The 18085-nt window shown below is 42.0% G+C and overlaps 1 protein-coding gene across 1 annotated transcript in view; it reads left to right on the plus strand.

Moving 5' to 3' along the window:
* Positions 1-688: 688 nt before the first annotated feature.
* Positions 689-18085, plus strand: part of STK26 (serine/threonine kinase 26) — a 55156-nt gene continuing 37759 nt past the window's right edge. Inside the window, exons 1-2 of the mRNA XM_043571359.1 lie at positions 689-830; positions 937-1087. Of these exons, the coding sequence (XP_043427294.1) occupies positions 1046-1087 (42 nt within the window). The 5' untranslated portion in view covers positions 689-830; positions 937-1045. The remainder of the gene's footprint in view (positions 831-936; positions 1088-18085) is intronic.

The following is an 18085-nucleotide window of genomic DNA, read 5'->3' on the forward strand; positions in this document are numbered from 1 at the left end:
CCTCTATTATCCTCATTAATGTTTCTGCTGAGGCACTATCTGTTTTCCAATTTCTCTCTCTCTTCCACGTGCAGAACTTGGGAAGAGAAGCACCAGTCTGACCGCCCTCCACCAACCGACAGCCCAAAAGGCAGGGGAGCCTCAGGTTCAAGTCACCTGAAGCATATCTGGGGGCGGGGAATCCGGAAAGCCGGCGAGCGCCTACGGATCCGCCCGGACGCGCGGCCCCAGCCTAGGGAGACCCGGCCGCGGGAATGAGTAAGGGGTCAGCCGACTGGGCGGCTCTCCGTACCCCCGCCGTCGACTAGATCGGGGAGCCAAGAGGGACTTCCAACACGCCCCAAGTTTCATCTCAAGTCGTCTCCGAGGCTGCGTGCGCCCCAGCTTCGAACGCTTGCCTGCAACGTGGCCGCGTTTGGGACGCCCTTTCTACCCCCAGGGTCACCCAAACTCTTCCGTTCCCTCCCCAGGCCGAGCCGTGTGCCGGGTCCCCCAGCCCCTGGCTTCTCCTCTCCGCATGCCGGGGGAGTCCGCCCCTTCGCCGGCTCCGGCCAGCCCACCCACAGCCCCGCACCGCAAGGAGCCTCGGCGCTCCTGACACCGCCCGGCTGCAGGACGGGGGCAGGGCCAACGGCGGAACCGCCCCCAACCGCCTCCCGGGCCCGGCGGGCGGGCGGGTTGCTGGGGCGCCTCCACCTCCTCTTCCTAAAGCGGCGAGGCGCAGAAGAGCGGCATCACTCGAGCCCAGGTCCCGGCCACCGCCACACGCTGCGCCCCGCGTTCGGGAGGAGGAGCGGCGGCGGCAACAGCGGCGGGCAGGCGCCAGAAAGGTAGACTGAGTCCCGGGCAGTCGCGCAGCGAACGGCACCCCCCCCCGCCCCAGCCCGGGGCTACGAGCCACCAACCCGGTCACCCCACTTCTGTGTGTCCTTCCAGGCCCGGGTCGAAAAGCCTGGGAGGGCCGCGAGCTACCCCCCGGAGGAGGAGCCAGTCCGAGCCCAGGGCGCCACCGCCGCAGGAGCAGTGCGGAGCAGCCGTCGCCTTCATGGCCCACTCACCGGTGGCTGTGCAAGTTCCCGGGATGCAGGTGAGGAAGCCCAGGCCGCCTCCGCCGACCACGTGACTGCCCCGGAGCCCGGTGCGCGGTCCCCAGCGACCACGGGCGGCCCTGGGGCTCCCCTGAAGGCAGGGCCGGGCGCAGGGGCCAGGTGACCCGGGAGTCAGGCTCGAAGCTTTCCCGGCGTTTCGACTAGCCTGGTGCACTGCGCGGGGAGGGCCGGGAGGGACGGCGCGCGCGGCGAGGTGCGGGGGGGAGGGCGGGGGAGCATAAAAATAGGCCAGATCCAGACACCTGCGCCTGCGGAGCGTGGTCGGCTGGGGAGGGGGGGGCGTGGAGGTGGGAGGTCTTAACTCCGGGGAGATGGAGGTGTCTCGGAATTTGTGGGGTAAAACGCAAGTCGTGCGCCCCCCGCCCCCGCACACACAAGTCGGGGCGGAGCAAGACAAGGGGGTGTCGGTGGCGGCGGCATTGAATTGGCCTCTTCCTGTGTGCGTAGAGCGAAGAGCGAGGTGACTTCTTTTCCCCTTTTGGTGTTGCTTCTTAAGGGCTAAGTTCTGTCTCGTTCCCCCACCTGGCGCAGCCCTTAGTGTGGCGTGAGAAATGCAGGGTCCGGTGTCGGAGTGGCCGAGGTGATGACTCCGCAGCCCCCTCCCCCTGCCTTTCCCACTGCACGACTGTTGCATGTGGTTAAAGGAAGCTTTTTGTCCTGGACGGGGGACTACTGCAAGGGACCCAACTTCTTACTGGAGATTTACCCAGGCCCCTCCCCCCCCCCATTATATTTTCATTTTCTTCAAGAAGGAATAAGCTGTGTCCCTACACTTTTTATGCGGTTAAGTTTTTAAACCGGTGCATTTCAAGCTACGTGCTAAGTGTTATCCAGGTCTACTAACTTTTAAGCATTCCCTTTTTTCCTTTGCCAGATATCCTAAACAACGCATTTATCAACAGATCAGAGACTAGAAACACGAAAGCCTCAATCCCTCATTATCTTCCAAAAATGTGAAAGCAGATGTTTTTCAAGTTCAGAAAAAACGTTTAGAATGGTAAATAGACACGGTTTCTAGTAAAAGACTTTTATGTTTCTGGTAAAAGTCAAAGCGCTGTGGATCGGGGCCTCAATTTACTAACTGATGCGTGGAATTCATTTTTTTTTTTTTAAAGCAATTGGTCACATTTATGCACGGTCACAAAACAATTTTAAAAATACTTTCCCACAAAAGGACCATTTGTGTGGGGCACGTACCGAGCCTAGGACTCCTGTGCGGACTAAGCACCAGGCTTCTTCGCTGAATATAGGGCACGTCTGTGTCGAGTCCCAGGAAGTCGGTGTGTATTTAATTTAAAAAAATAAGAGAGGAAGAAGACAGGAAATGAGAAATATTAGGGCCTTTTAAAAGGTTAATCCATTCAGGCTTTACACAAAGCCTCAAACTTTTTTCTCAGGCCACCCCCCAGCCTGCCTCCCCCCTCTCCCCCAGCCGCCCTGCCCCGCACCCCATTCATTCAGCCTGCCTTTGATTGTAGCAAGAGATTAGTAGTTTGCAATACTGAGTCCAGTTTTGCCCCGTCTGATGTGGAAGGAGTGCGAAGACTTTCCCACCGCGCTCTCCTTTCCAGTGTATGAGAGTAGTACGGCACGGTTGGCAAGTTTGCCTCTGAGGGTCTCCATGCTTCTGTCTCCATTGTGTGCGCGTGCGTCAGCAGAGCGAGTGCCTCGCGCTCGTCAAGTTTGTGATTCTGGGGAACTGTGCTGAGGAGAAAATGGTTTCTGGTCTTTATTCCGTTCGTCTTTATTTAATTTGTGTGGTTTCTGGCCCTTATTTGATTTGTCTTGATTTGATTTATATGGCTTTGGACCTGCTTGCTGTTCAGTATTCCTTACCGCTCCCTGCTTTGTTTACTTGTCTGAGTTCCTTATCTCTTGAATTTTTAAATCGTAATTAAGGTGGTTTAGAATGGGAATCACATCTTTTAACTTACCAGTTCTGCCTTTCATGTTACGCCTTCCCCAAGTTGTGGTTGCTTTGTCCGGCATAATTTGGGGAGGGCGGTCATCTCAATATTAGCAAAGAAGAGAGGGACATTTATTTGTCACTTTCTCCATCTTAATGAAATGGTGCATTCTTAACTGCTCGTTTCCATTTTATATGTAGATGTGGTTCTTAAGCATTTGATGCAACATAAAAATTTTCCACAGTTAAAATTGTACAGTACCCTAAAAGTACATTTGACGGCAGGCAGTGTGACTCTTGAGCCTAGACTACTTTTACTATTCTTTTGTTCAAAAATCTTGCAAATGAGATGCAGAAATACATCATGAGCTTGTAAGATTCTCCTAGACTTTTGTGCAAGAGTTAGGAGCAACTTTTAAACCCTTCGAGTGGTAAGAAAACTTGAGTTAGCCATGTGTTCTGGAAATCAGTGTATAGTATTTCCACAAATCAGGGTGAAGTAGTGGACCGGCCCATAACTTTTTAACAGTTTATTTTAGAGCATTGTGAAGATTGATGGAAAAAAATGATTTTTCCAGAAATAAAAACAAAATTACTTTATCCACAGTGTTTTTCTCTCCCTGAGGAGAGATGTGAAGTAGAAGCTGGGCTACCTGTTCTATCACTTAAGACTTCCAGCATTCCTGACTTTCGAACAAAGAAATTTCTGTTGCCACTAGTTTAAAATAGAAAAGAAACTTGGAGTGACGAAAGAAAACCCAGGATTTGGTCCAGTTCAAACTCTTCCTTATGAATTAGTTATTCAAACTCATATTGTTGATATTTCTCAATATTGTGGTAACGAACATTTTTGCCCCATTACACCAAATGTTGAGGGTATGAATTTGTTTTGGACTTAATTTGCGCTTACCTTTGTTAGTGTATACCTAAAGGAATTTTCCATACCAGGAGCTAAACTCCTGAAAAATATTTAAGGCACAACTTAAAAAAAAGGTAATAAACCAATAAACCTGTTTCTTTCCACTCAAATATTTACTCTTTAATGATTTAAAACATTTTTTCTTTGAAGTTTTCAGTTATTAGTTATGCTGAAGTTTAAAATATTTTCCCTTCGAACCTGCATTAGTATTTAAGACAAGTATTCTAAATAGGTTGTTAAATCTTTCATAAACTGTAGGTGGGAGATGTTAAATACTGAATTGGAGTACTAAGTGGTGTTATGTTATGCTTTATGTTATGCCTCTTGTGAAAAATTTTTTCAGTTTCTATTAAAGACTTTACAAACTGGCCTTCATGTATCTTTAAGTACATCAAGGTGGTACAGTTTTTCGGTGGTTGTTATTTGAGATGTGAACTGGAAATGAAACATAAGAAGTAATGAACACATTATTGAAGACTACTTTTATCTAAAGAGAGGGAAAACAGTGCCTTGCATTGGTGAACCTAGTGCCTGGGTTCTGGGAGGGATACAGAAGTACACTGCATGATCTGTAGCCCTTGAAGGTCTTAAAACGTTGTTGGGGAGTTAAATCCAGTACATGAAATATAAAATAATGCAAAAATCTGTAAGACCTTTTCTAGAATAGAAGTTTCTGACTGGAGGAGTTGAAGGCTTACAAAAGGTAAACTGACCACTAAGGATTATTGGGGTCCATATTGGGGAGCATTTCTAAGCAGGAATGTACCCTGAGCAAAAGCATGGAGACAGGGAAAGGCACACCTGCACGAGTGTGCATGCACACACAGTCTTTGAGAGTGAGAGAAAATCAGTTGGATTATGACGAATTCCTCTAGAGAAATAATAGGAGGTAAGAGTGGAAAACATGACTGGGTCCAGATTATGGTGGTTATTGAATGCTAAGGAAGGACTTTGGCCTTTGGACTAGTCATTGAACGTTTCTGAGTAAAGGAGGCTCAATCAACGAAATTATATATAGGAAGAGAAATCTCAAGATTGGATGAATAGATGACATGGAGGATTGAGAGTCTTGAGGCAGTTGGATCTACTGAGGCTATTTCAATGGGATGGTCATATCTGTACAGAAGCAGTGGACCTTCCATTGACTGATGGCTTTGCACATGCCCAGTACTGTGAAGAAAAAAATATGATTACCAGACTTAATACTTAGCTAATTATAGAAGGAGAAATCAAAGGTTTTATGGTGTTGAATATGAGAAACTGGAAGAATTATGGTACATATGAAAGAAATTGGAAAATCAAGGGGAAGAGCCAGATCTGGTAGGAAGTTAATGATTTCTGTTCTAGACCTGTGAGGTTTGAAGCAACAATGGGATGATGAAGTGAAAATGTAAAACAAAATGTCTATCACCTTGTTGGTGGTGATGTTTTCACAGGTGTCTGTGTATGTCCAAATTCATGAAATTATGTACATTAAATGTGTACAATTTTTTTGTATATCAATGTGCCTCAATAAGGCTGTTTAAAAAAATGTCCAAAAAAATTCGAAGGTACAGATCTGGAGCTTTAGTCATTCATCAGACACTGACTGAGCATTTACTATATGCCAGTCTCTTGAAACTGAAGGAGAGGAACCACCAAGAAGGGAGAAGTTTCTAATACACGAGAGAATATATGGAGGTGCGGGCCCTCATGAGACTGGAAGCATAAGTGGAGGATTAGCTTGTAAGAAAAGGAGGGGTGAGTTTAAGATGCATGGGAGGATGATGGGGCGCCTGGGTGGCTCAGTCAGTTAAGCTTTGGACTCCAGTTCAGCTCAGGTCATGATCTCACGGTTCCTAAGTTCGAGCCCTGTGTTGGGCTCTGCGCTGACAGTGTGGACCCTGCTTGGGATTCTCTCTCCCTCTCTCTGCCCCTCCTCCGCTTATATGCTCGCTTGCTCTCTCTCTCTCTCTCTCAAAATAAATAAATGAACTTAAAAAAAAAAGATGCATGGGAGGATGAGAAAATGTGTCCGCACCAGGAAGGAGTTAACCTGGGGAGAATCTTTGAACTAACTCTGTTCGTGACAAAATTGGAGAGGAAATTCAGTTCAGTGCCAGAATCTAGTTTGGTGGAGTTCTTACCTCCCTTACACCCTTAGAAGGCATAATTTGAGCTTTGCAATTTGAGATGGCAAAAGGTTTGAGAGCATTGCCTTGCATTGATAAACCCAAACCCTTGTCCTTATTGGTGAGTAGTTGATAAAGAGGTGTTGGATATGCTAATGATAATGGTGGAAGACCAACTGGAACCAAATAATCAAAGAGAACTGTTAGCTAGGAGAGTTGGAGGTAGTTGAAAGGTATGGGGTTAGAGGGCTAGGGCCTGTAGGGAGAGTAAACAGGAATTGGGCATGGTAGGACATGTGCCTTGAACACTAATGAAGGTCTGGAAACGGCATTTGAGGACAAAGGTCCATCTTGTACCTCCCTTGCTTGAGTCATAGAAAATGAGAGAACATAATTTAGCTGATACTTAGGAATTGTTGAACATCATGATACTGTGGGTTTTTTTTTATCCTGCCTTTCAATTATTCAGTGAGCTTGAGCAAAATGGGGAATAATAAAAGCTGCATTTCCTTTGCTTCAATGAGATGTTATTAGGATGAATTAACCATCATCTGTGGAGTATATTTTGAGCCCCTTTGTAAAAGGTGTTGTGATGTATATGGGCAGTTCATCCTGCAAAACAATGCTCGGCTAATCACATGAAAAAACACTGTCATTATCTCATCTCTCTCCTGCTTGATAAGCCACATTTTTCTATTGAAATCCTGTCTTCCTCTCCTCCTCCCCACAACACCAGCACCATACCCAAAGTCTAGGCTCAGCTTTCCAGACTTTTCTGTTATCTGGCTCCAGTCTACAGATGTAAACTTTTTGTTATCACTATTTCCCAGCAAGAAATCCCTTTTGTTCTACCATGCCAGTTACAATTTAGCAATCACTGACTGACCAAGTCCTACCTGATTTTTTCAAGGTCTGCAATCTTCCTTTTTCTGTGAACTTTCCCTGAGTATTCCAGGCCACAGAAATCTCTTGTATTTCTAGGCACCTATTATATCTGTTGTCAGTGGTAGGCAGTCCAGTTACACTGCCTTAGATTTTCTCTAATATACTTATCTTCCAAACTAGGTTGTATATTTTTTGAAGGCAGCGACCATGTATTTTACTTTTCTTTATACCATTAGGTATGAATTACATGTAAAAGTGTTGGCTAATAAATGCCATATAGACTAGACTAGACTCTTCTAACTTTTTTCCCATTCTGCCTGTATTGTGTAATGCTTGAATTCTTATAGGTCATGAAGGCTGATTTGTGTGCGCACAATGTAGACTTTTAACACTTACTAAAATGATTTGAATGCATTATATGCAACATGTCTAACAATATATACTTGTAACAAATCAGCTGTCCACACAAACTCTCATTCTCTCTCTCTCTCTCTCTCTCTCTCTCTTTTTAAAATTTATTTATTTATTTTGAGAGAGAGACAGACAGACAGACAGAATCCCAAGCAGGCTTGGGGCTGTCAGACCAGAGCCCGACACGGGGCTCGAACTCACAAACCATGAGATCGTGAGCTGAGTCAAAATCAGGAGTCGGATGCTTAACCACCTCAGCCACCCAGGCACCTATGAAGCTCTCATTCTCTTACTTACCAGGGCCCTTGAGAGAAAAAGGAGACTCATTGCTTTCCTGGTAACTAGAGCTGATTTCAGAAAAATTTGTGTCTTTGTCACAAATAACTTATTTTTTTTTTTAATTTTTTTTTCAACGTTTATTTATTTTTGGGACAGAGAGAGACAGCATGAACGGGGGAGGGGCAGAGAGAGAGGGAGACACAGAATCGGAAACAGGCTCCAGGCTCTGAGCCATCAGCCCAGAGCCTGACGCGGGGCTCGAACTCACGGAGCACGAGATCGTGACCTGGCTGAAGTCGGACGCTTAACCGACTGCGCCACCCAGGCGCCCCTGTCACAAATAACTTCTTATCCCTTCCCTCTGTTTCCATCCCCACCATCCAAAAAAAGTCCAAATAAGTAAATAAAAGAAATTTTTTGCTTTTCTGTCCCAGCTGTCACATTAGGAAGAATCTGATAAAATTTTCATATTAAGGTGGTTTTGATTAATTGCTCAGTGTGTGACCTCTCCCGTGAATATTCACATTTTACAGGGAATAATGTCCAAAAAAGTTTTAAAAAGGAAATCTAGTAATGGGATTTCTGACAGCTAGACGATTATTTTTGACTGAATTGTGTCTTCTGAAAGAGTGGTTGTTTTACTCGTTTTATTTGTTGCTAGAAAATGGAGTTAGGAGAACAAAATTCACAGCAGCCAACTCCTTTTCATTTCTTATAATCAAGACCCAAAGAATTTCCACCACAGGTACATATAAAATAATGTTTCTTGGGGCACCTGGATAGCTCAGTTGCTTAAGCAGCTGACTCTTGATTTCAGCTCAGGTCATGATCTCATGGTTTGTGAATTCAAGCTCCACTTTGGGCTCCGTGCTGTCAGTTCAGAGCCTGCTTGGGATTCTCTGTCTCCCTCTCTCCCTGCCCCTCCTCTGCTCTCTCTCTTTCAAAATAAATAAACTTTAAAAAAGAAAAAGAAATAAGGGGCACCTGGGTGGCTCAGTCGGTTGTGTGGCCGACTTCAGCTCAGGTCATGATCTCACAGTTCATGAGTTCAGTCCCCAAGTCAGGCTCTGTGCTGACAGCTCAGAGCCTGGAGCCTGCTTTGGATTCTGTGTCTCTCTCACTCTCTCCTTCCCTCAGTCATGTTCTGTCTCTCTTTCTCTCTCAAAAGTGAATAAACATTGAAAAAAATGTTTAAAACAAAGAAATAAAATAATGTCTCTGGAAAAACACCATGAGGTAACTTTTAGAAGAACAAAAATCAATAAAATAGGCACAACTAAAATTTTCACCCTGTCTTATGTACATTTCCCATTTTGTCATCTGCCATTTTAGGCTAAGGTATTCTATGATAGGAAGGAACCACATCTTTGAATTAATACTTGTGAAAATCAAACACTTTTTTAAAAGTTTATGTATTTATTTTGAGAGAGAGAGAGGGCGTGCGCACGCGCGCGCGCACACACACACACACACACACACACACACACAAGCGAGCAGGGGAGGGGCAGAGAAAGAGGCAGAGAGACAGAATCCCAAGCAGACTCCGAGCTGTCAGCCCAGAGCCCCTGCATGAGGCTCAGTCTCACAACTTGAGCTCGTATCAAGAGTCCGATGCTTAACCCAGGCTCCCCCAAATCAGACATTTTTAAAAAGATATTGACTAATTCAAGAATTCTATGAACCAGGAAAAGTTATCCCATAGGAAAACGCCTTTACATTTGGATTTTAAAACATAACACACTGCTGGCCAACTCTGCCCATCATCCTCTTTGATGTCACTCCCCCAAATCCCATGTAATTCAGGCAATTTACCTGACATGCCCATTCGGAAAAGCAGGGAACCTAGTGCAGAACTGATCCTATCCTCCTCTATTCCTGCCTGTCTCCTTACCACCTGTCACCAGCAGGATAGAGCTGCACACCCCCTCAGCCTGTTCTGGACTTGTTCCAGCATTTCCCTGACTGCACCCTGCTGGCCTTTCTTTTTCTTCATTTATCATACCATCATGGATTAGAATGATCTGTGTCCTAAAATATCAGGTTAGTCATTGGTATGGCATAGCTTTGGCTCTTCTAGCAAAATTAGAACAGAATTGTCGTTCATACTTCCTAAGAAGTAGAGGAAGCAAAATTGTAGACAGCTTAGGTAAAGGAGTCAAAAATATTTTTTAAGTGGCTACTTTCCTCCTCTTCAGTAAAGTCACTTTGAATGGAAAGTGCTGCTAAAGAAATGAGACCTTTTTTTGTCTTTTTGTCATGAAAAACGTTTACAGAAAAAATTTTCAACCTTTCTTTGTGTTTCTGGTAACAGATTGTATGTTCTTTATGGTATTTTTCTGCCCTCTCCCTCTTTCACCTGTTTAAAAAAAAAGTAGGGAAAAGAAATCTGTAAAACCCTATCAATTTACAGTGCAGAGGGCAGAGAAAAGTAGGGTTCAAATCAGACACCATTGGATTTTTCAGTTTGTTTATTACAGAATAATAGAGTGCCTAGCTGCAGAATAACAGTTGCTTTGAATTATAGAAACAGCTTACCAGTATCAACTTAATGAAGTTGTACTGGATTTGAAATCCATACCACGCTGGATATGTTAGGGAATTTCTAAGCATACTAGTGAATTACTCTACCAGGTTTCAATAGTGCCTGGTAACACAATCCTAGGGGTGAATTTTTTGGCAGGTGGAGGAAATACTTCCAGGACATCTAGACACATCCAGATTTTTCTTTGAAAATGCATTTTTGAGTTGCTCTGTTAGTGCCTTTTTATCCCCCTCCCCCAGCTTTCCATTAAACCATTGGCTTTGTGACATATCACTTTACAGTGTGTTATATTAAGCTAGGACTTAACTGCTTGATGCAGTACAGTATAAATAACACAGCAGAGGGTGATGGGGAAGAGATAGGCGACATAGATCTTCAGGTGGGGCCTACGTTGTTATTATAAATGCAAGAAAATTTGGGGGAGCTGAGCTCCCAAAGCCTTAGCCTCATCAGTATTGCTGCCCACTAGACCTGGGAAGGTTTCTAGACCCCCTGGTCTCAATTTCCTGCTGCCTGCCTTCACTTGAAGCGGAAACACAAAAGAAACCAATCAGCAAAGCATGCACACATGCTACTAAGTATGGTGACAGAAAATAGAACTTTGACCTCTTGTGGTTAAAGAGACTACAGTCACTGTGTCTGGCAGAGTCAGGGAAAGAAGCATTTTTCAAATGTATGCTTTTAAAGTGCTACTGACCCCATGGGAAGAACAGTTAGCAAAACTCATTAATTAGGCTCCTGTTTGTTTCTGTGGTTTCAGTTCAAATCCTTTGTTTGAACTTAACCCGGAGCCTTCCTGTGTGTTAGTCAGTAAATGGTAGATAGTATAGTGGACTTTCCCAAGTTGGACAATGGTGATCCAGGTTTAATGTTTTTACACACTTCTTTGTGAAACACGACTGGGTGTGACTGAAGCTCGACAGTTGTCAGCAGCAAAGTTTGGAAAGCTTACTTTGTGTAGGAGATGGTGCTTGAAGCCTATCTTCGAGGTACAAAAAAGTATAAAAAGGAGTCCCTGACCTCAAGAAATTTATGCTGTACCTGGAGAGACCGGGCACTTACACGTTTAGAAATCTAACAATGCAGAGCGGTTGTGATGAATCCCAAATGAGATAGAAACTGACATAGGAACATTCAGAGGAAGACCAGATCGAGGAAGGGAACAGTCATTCATAGGATACCTTTAAAGGAGAGTGAGAGACACGCAAGGGAAAAGGGAAAAGGGATACACACCACGTTCCCTGTATAACAGATATTCAAGGTAGGTGTTCACTGGCATGAACTCTTAGGGCTAAATGATAAAGTCCTTGAATGCCAGACTGACAGTTATTTTTTTTTTCAACTCCACAACAAGGACTTTTTCTGCAAGAAAGTAAACTGATGAAAGCAGTGGTTTGTTTGATTTTTGCGATGGGAAAATTGCATTAAGCTTCCAACCCTACAGGCTGGGTTGGAGAAGGGGAAGACTAGATATAATAAGCAGACACTGAAATAGCCCAGGCTTTAGTTAACAAGGGTTTGATTTAGGACAGTGATGGTCCAACTTGCGCGTGCATCAGAACCACCTGGAGGGTTTGTTAAAGCACAGACTGCCAGGCCCCATCTCCAGAATTTCTGATTCAGTAGGTCTGCTCTGGGGCCCATGTATTTGCATGTCTAATTGGATATGGAAAGGAGAGAAACATGGAAAAAGCTGAATTCATCTTTGTGTTAAGTTCTACAGCTTCCAAAATCTCACGGCCACCCATCACTTCCGTTTTCCTTTATCCAGGTAGGTAGGTTTGGCAACTTAGTAAATGCTCTTATCTTCAAATGCAAGTACTTTTATCAACAACGTGAAATCTGTTTGTGCTTATAGTTGTGAAAATGCAACTTGGCTGAAGTGGAATAAAATGTCAGTATACTAAATGTCAGCAAGTGGCAATATTTCCCCCCAAAGTTTGGCATTTTTCAGAATTTTGATGCATCTCATCAATTTTTATTGTTCAGAATCCCTTTTTTCCACCCTGCTGTTAACTCTCACCCCCCAAAATTGCTGGACTTAACTCTGGGCTGCTGTTATGTCAAAAATCGCAAATTCACAGTAATGATAGTCCAAAGCCAACTTGTGTTTACATATGTAAATTCCTGGAGGGGAGAGAAAGTTACTTCTGAATCTTTAAGGAAATATCAAATCACTTCCTAAATGGCCTTTCTGGCTCCAAATTTTGCTCCCTAAAATAGTTCCTGTACCTGTCAGATTAACATACTACCATTTGGCAACAGGTACCATGTAGGAAAGCTCGGAGGTTGGGTCAAAGGATAAGGACTGAAAATTAAAGAAGCAAATAGGGCCTACTTAATGAGTTTACCCACACCAAACAATGTGAGCGAACTTGATTATTCACCTCATTCACCAGCCTTGGATCCAAATCACCTTTCAATTTCCAAAATGAAAACACAACCAACAAAAACAAAATTATCCTTCAGAATCCAAGATTTGCCCCCAATGAGGATGTTCAAAAGGATGTACAGAAATATACATCGAAACACATTTAAAGCGATTATCAGAGAATAAATTTCGTGGGTCCGTAGGTAACTTGCTCCCCCTTTAGGGAATTCAGTTTTGGGTAAAAATCCTGATATTTTTACCTTATATTTCACACCTTTTATGTGGTAGCTGTCTCTTTTCCAGGATACTAAATTACTCTTGTGACCCATTTTTTCATAATTCTCGGTGGTAGATTAACTTTTTGTTGAAAGAAATTGATACGGGGTGTACAGGCACTTGCAATGTATATTGTGCAGAAAGTCTATTTTGTGTTCGAAAACACTTTTACTCTATTCAAGAAAATAAGGCTCAACATTTGCCACAGTTTTTAATCAGTGGTACCAATTTTAGATATAACTGTTTTTAAAACATAGCAAAGTGCATTTTTGAAATAAAAAATGGGTAAATGATAGGGTAATCACTAAGTTCAAGAAGCAGAAAATTATTGTTTGGCAATATCATTTAAGAAGGTCTGCGTATGGGGTGCCTGGCTGGCTCAGTCAGTAGAGCGTGTGACTCTTAATCTCAGGGTTGAAAGTTTGAGCCCCACGTTGGGTGTAGAGATTACTTAAAATCTTGAAGGAAAAAAAAAGAGTCTCTGTATATAAGAGGAACGAGTAAAATATGTATAATTTACGTGCTCAGTAAACATGGTATCTATTGATTTGCTAAATATTTTTATTAGATAGAAAATATAGAGAATTATTTACCACCTTTAAAAATATTTATTCTAAGGTAAATACATATGGAAATGCATATGTATATATGTGTGAAACCAAAATAGGGTTATCAAGATTTAACACCTGTTGTATTTTTATCAGGGCCAGCTCTTTCTGCCTTTAGTACTTAAACTATTATTATTCCTGAAGAAATTGGGCTCACAGCAGTCCATTCCATACAGGATACAGATCCTGGGAAATGACTTTTAATGAAATTCAGTACCAATGTTAAGCTGTTTTGGTGAATTAGAATTGAACTTTACAAAGGATTATATTTATCAAGATTCTCAATTCTCTGCCTAATTTCTCCCATAGAATAGTTTTACAGAGCATCATTGCATTGAAGGAATTGCTTTGGATAAATATAAATTGGTTTACCTGTGAGTAAAATCACAGGCATGTGGGTAGTATACAAATGATTTCTGCTTAACAGAAACTTGTGATCATTTGTGTCTAAGCTCTTACTTTGAAACTAAAATTGCTATAAGTACTTTACACTGTAGATTCTGAGGCGATGGGGAATGGAGGAGACAGGGCATTGGATTCTGTTTCAGTCTTGTACCCAGAGAGCTGCCTTTAAAAAAAAAAAAAAAAACTATTTATCTCTTCATGAAAAATGGTGACTGTCACTGAAAGATCTTTTTTTACTCTGTCACAGGCTTCCCAAAGGGCACATAAAATGAAAACGTGGGATTTGACTAGTTAAATAATAAATCAATTTCGAGGTTTTAGCATAGGTGACACCTCCATGGTCGTCTTTTTGGACTGTGATTTCTGGTAATAGCAAGTGGAAAAAAAAAAAAACTATTACCGCTGTTGCTATGGATCTTCTATCTGCTGAGGTTCGGGCATCGTTTTGGAGGCTGCAGTGTAAACCCTGTTTAGGGAAGGTAGAATTTCATAATACCAGAGGATTACTGCTGCCTCATGAGCAAACAGAAAATGTAGGTGAGGGAAAAGGTTTTGGACTCTGGAAGAAGAGAAAGACAGTGTTTCCAAGGAAGGGGAAAAAGTAACCTCTTGCTTTTAAGATTGAGAATTCTCTGTATATTTTTTTTAGAATGGGAAATTTCTCTACTTTCTGCAGAGAGGAGAAAAAGCTAACAGAAAAGGAAATTGGGGAGGTAATAGTAATTCATTTCTTTCTTGTTGTTTATGACTTCTGTGATAAAAGTTACATTTACATAATTGATTTGTTGTGGCAAGAAAACGCCTATGAGTAGTCTTTCGGGTGGGGAGAAAGCTTGTGGAAGATCTGGGGGAAGAGCTGACATCATAGGGATGGTGATTTCAGCTGCTTTTCTGTTTAAGATGAGCAATTTTTTGATGGCGTGTGTACTGAGCCAATAAATTGTTTCTAGACACTTGGAGTCGTTTTGAAGTGGCCTTTTTTTTTCCCCCTCTGTAGGCAAAATGAATACTTTTCATTAACAAGGAAAAGCGCTAGATTATCAGTGGATTATATTTGGCTAATTTGGACTATTATTTGGTCGGGGGAAGGGGAGAAGCTAAAGAGAAGTTATCTTTATTTCAAATGACTGGACTTATTATTGTTACTTTTCCAGTACGTTCTGGCCATAAAAGTCTCTTTCAGGGAATGATTAAAACAGTTCTTTGGAGCATTGCAAGGCTGAGTAGCATCTCAGATTTACTTGAAAATAAGTTTGCTTAATGACTTTTTAGCACCATTTGATTTATGTCTTGGCTGAGAGAAGAGTTCTAAGTAGCATGTAATCCAGTTGCTTTTTTCTAAGAACACTGATGAGTACTGAATACTGTATTACTCTATTGTTGGCTTTTAACTTTTCAGTAGTGTAAAAGGTATAAAGGTCTTCATACCTGAAAAACGAAGATCATTTTCAGCCCGCGGCTTGCAGGCCCCTGTCTACACTGAGTCTTTCACCCACGTGCCCTGGCATGTGTATGTTTGGATGGCAGTGTGTCAGGCAGTTATAGTGTAAATACGATCCTGATTGAAAGATGAAGCACAGTTTGAGATGATCTTTCAAAAACCCTAACTGGAAAGATGATCTGTATATTGTGAAAGAATATTTTTATTTCATACAGACGAGTGGTGCCAGAGCTTGAGGATTTAATTATTTTTTTCCTAGTAGGACACTAAATCATTTCTTCCTAGCTATTAGAATGAAGAATGTGGCATATTCTGTTCCTCTATGCTATGGAATAATGCCTGCGTGCATCTCCTCAAATGTGAGGTGATGAGATTATAGCAGGTAACCCTTAAGCTCTGAAACTGAATTTTGGGGATTCTGCTCAGGGGTCTGGACTAGGCTATTATTTACAGAAGATGAGGCGTACATACCTATGTATATATGCAAGGGATCAGGTACCTATTCCAAACCGATTTTGAATTAGATGTAATTAATTTTCTGAGGCAATTAATGTGTAGCAATTTTTCTGTGTGTAATGAAGTTTCCACCAGGAGGTAGTAAGGCTGTAATGTTTGGCCTATGCCTTGAACAAAAGCTTCTGGAAATTTTGGATTTTAACTTCTCCATAGTTAAATAGTTTTGAATGCCTGTGTTTTTTGAAAATAATAATGATACCCTTTTTCCAGCAGTAATTTTGGACCTTTGTGAATCTAATGCAGCCTTTCTCAACCACAGTTGTCATCTGAACCACAAAACAGAGAAAAATGATTTAAGTTCATGTTTCCTCAAACCAAGACCATTCTAGATCTAGGAGAGTGGAGTTTATTTATTGCATACAGTGGATTCCTTCAACCAGCAGTCAGCGAACTATAGCCAAGGGCCAATTCCCGCCTGCAGCCTGTTTGTATGGAGCCTGCATGCTAAAAATAGTTTTTACGTTTTTAAGGAGTCATTAAAAAGGAAGAAGTATATGTGACAGAGACCACAAACTGTACCTGGCCCACAAAGCCTAAGACATTTAACCATGTGGCCCTTTACAGAACAGTTTGCTGACCACTGTCTTTGGGTATAGAACCACATTACATTGAGAATTGCTAATCCAAATAAAGGAAATAAAGGAAACGTTTTATAATATTTGCTCTGAGGTTAGCGATACAGGAAGATAATAGAAAAGTTTCTCTTTATTAAAGTGACTTGCATATTGGTCCCATTACTGTAATGCTAAATAGACAGACATTTTTCTTGTCTAGACATAAACTTTAGTGGTTGAATTATATGGAAAATTGCGTTGGTAATGATAATGTGATAAACTGTGTGTGTGTCTGCACACAGGTACATTTTAATATTTTTCTTAGTTTCTAGAACAAGAAAATAAAAGTGAGTGAATTTTATAGAGGAACACAATGGAGGACACTGATTGCTTTTATCACTCTTTTAAAGACTGATATCTATTAGAGAAGGAAAGTGAATAGAGTGTTAAGTGTCAGACATAATCACGTTTGTTTCCTCCTTGTACTGAATGAGTGTCTTCACCCTACAATTAACATCTCAGGTACCTTGTCAGCAGCTCGGAGAATAGTACTTAATCAAAATGCATTAAAATTATTAGATCACAGCATATGAAATAATCAGGCTCTATCAAATGCCGCCTAACTACTTGATTTAGTGGGGGAAGGTGCTATCAGCCATAAAACATTATATTGGTAGATCACAAAATTATCGAGAGAGAAAAAAAGACTAGCAGGCATTATTTGTAATTTGCTGCTGATTTCTTTTATCTCCATATTCAGTTAACCATGAAGATCTGTGAGGGGTTTTTTTTGTTTCCAGAAAGTGTCAGACCTCATCTCTTCTTTTATCATGGCATTCTGGCCTTTGTCACTAAGTAGACTCGGGGCTAGGTGCAGACATGATGGAACTACCTGAGACAGATGATTTTTCCACTCATCTGCTGAAAACTTGCAGTGGCTCCCTCCTAGGAAAGATGAGTCAAACCAGGCTGCTGAGATGGTCGGGAAAGGCATCACTGGGTAGCTGAACAGGCCTGGCTTTAAGACTGGGTGGGAAGAAGGGAAAGGAAGGAACGGAATGAAATTCGCCAAGGCAAGAAAGGACAAAGGGAGTTCTAAGGTTGTGTTTTTCAGAAATGTTTTATGGGTCCTTTCGGGGTGGGCAGTGAGGATTTGTTTGGTGAGTGGTACTTTCTCTCTGGTTAGGGCTGTAAAATGATAGGGTACAAGTCAGCTCAAGTTGTAGATCACAGATCTTTTGGGGTAGCACACTGTTCAAAGCATTTTAATTACTTTGAATTGCTCATCAAGCTTATTTTGGCTCTGGCAGTTCAACAACTAATTAGGGAACTTTGTCATTTTGTCTCCATCCTGAGGTTATGTGTTTGTCATTGCCCCTCCCTACCCCACCCCCAGCTAGAAATCACTTGTTATAAAATCAAAAAAGCCCAAGTATTTTATAAGGGTTACTTCCAGTTATAAAGTAAAATGACCCTTTAAAGTTCCCAAAGAAACCATATAGCATATTTTTTTGGAGGAAAAAAATCAGATTTTGTACATGTACTAAAAATTGTTACCAGATATTGATTATACTTATCGGAGAATTGCAGTTTTGTTGATTGCTAGATGAACAAAGACTATAAGTTTTGACTAATAAGATATCCTAGCCACAGTTGTACAGAGAACATATAAACAGCCTTTTGTTTATTTTGGTATTTGTTAAAAATTAAAAGATTCAGGGGCACTTTCGTGGCTCAGTCAGTTGAGTGTCC

The sequence above is a fragment of the Prionailurus bengalensis genome, chromosome X, assembly GCF_016509475.1.
Source record: "Prionailurus bengalensis isolate Pbe53 chromosome X, Fcat_Pben_1.1_paternal_pri, whole genome shotgun sequence".
In the NCBI taxonomy this organism is placed as follows: Eukaryota; Metazoa; Chordata; class Mammalia; order Carnivora; family Felidae; genus Prionailurus; species Prionailurus bengalensis.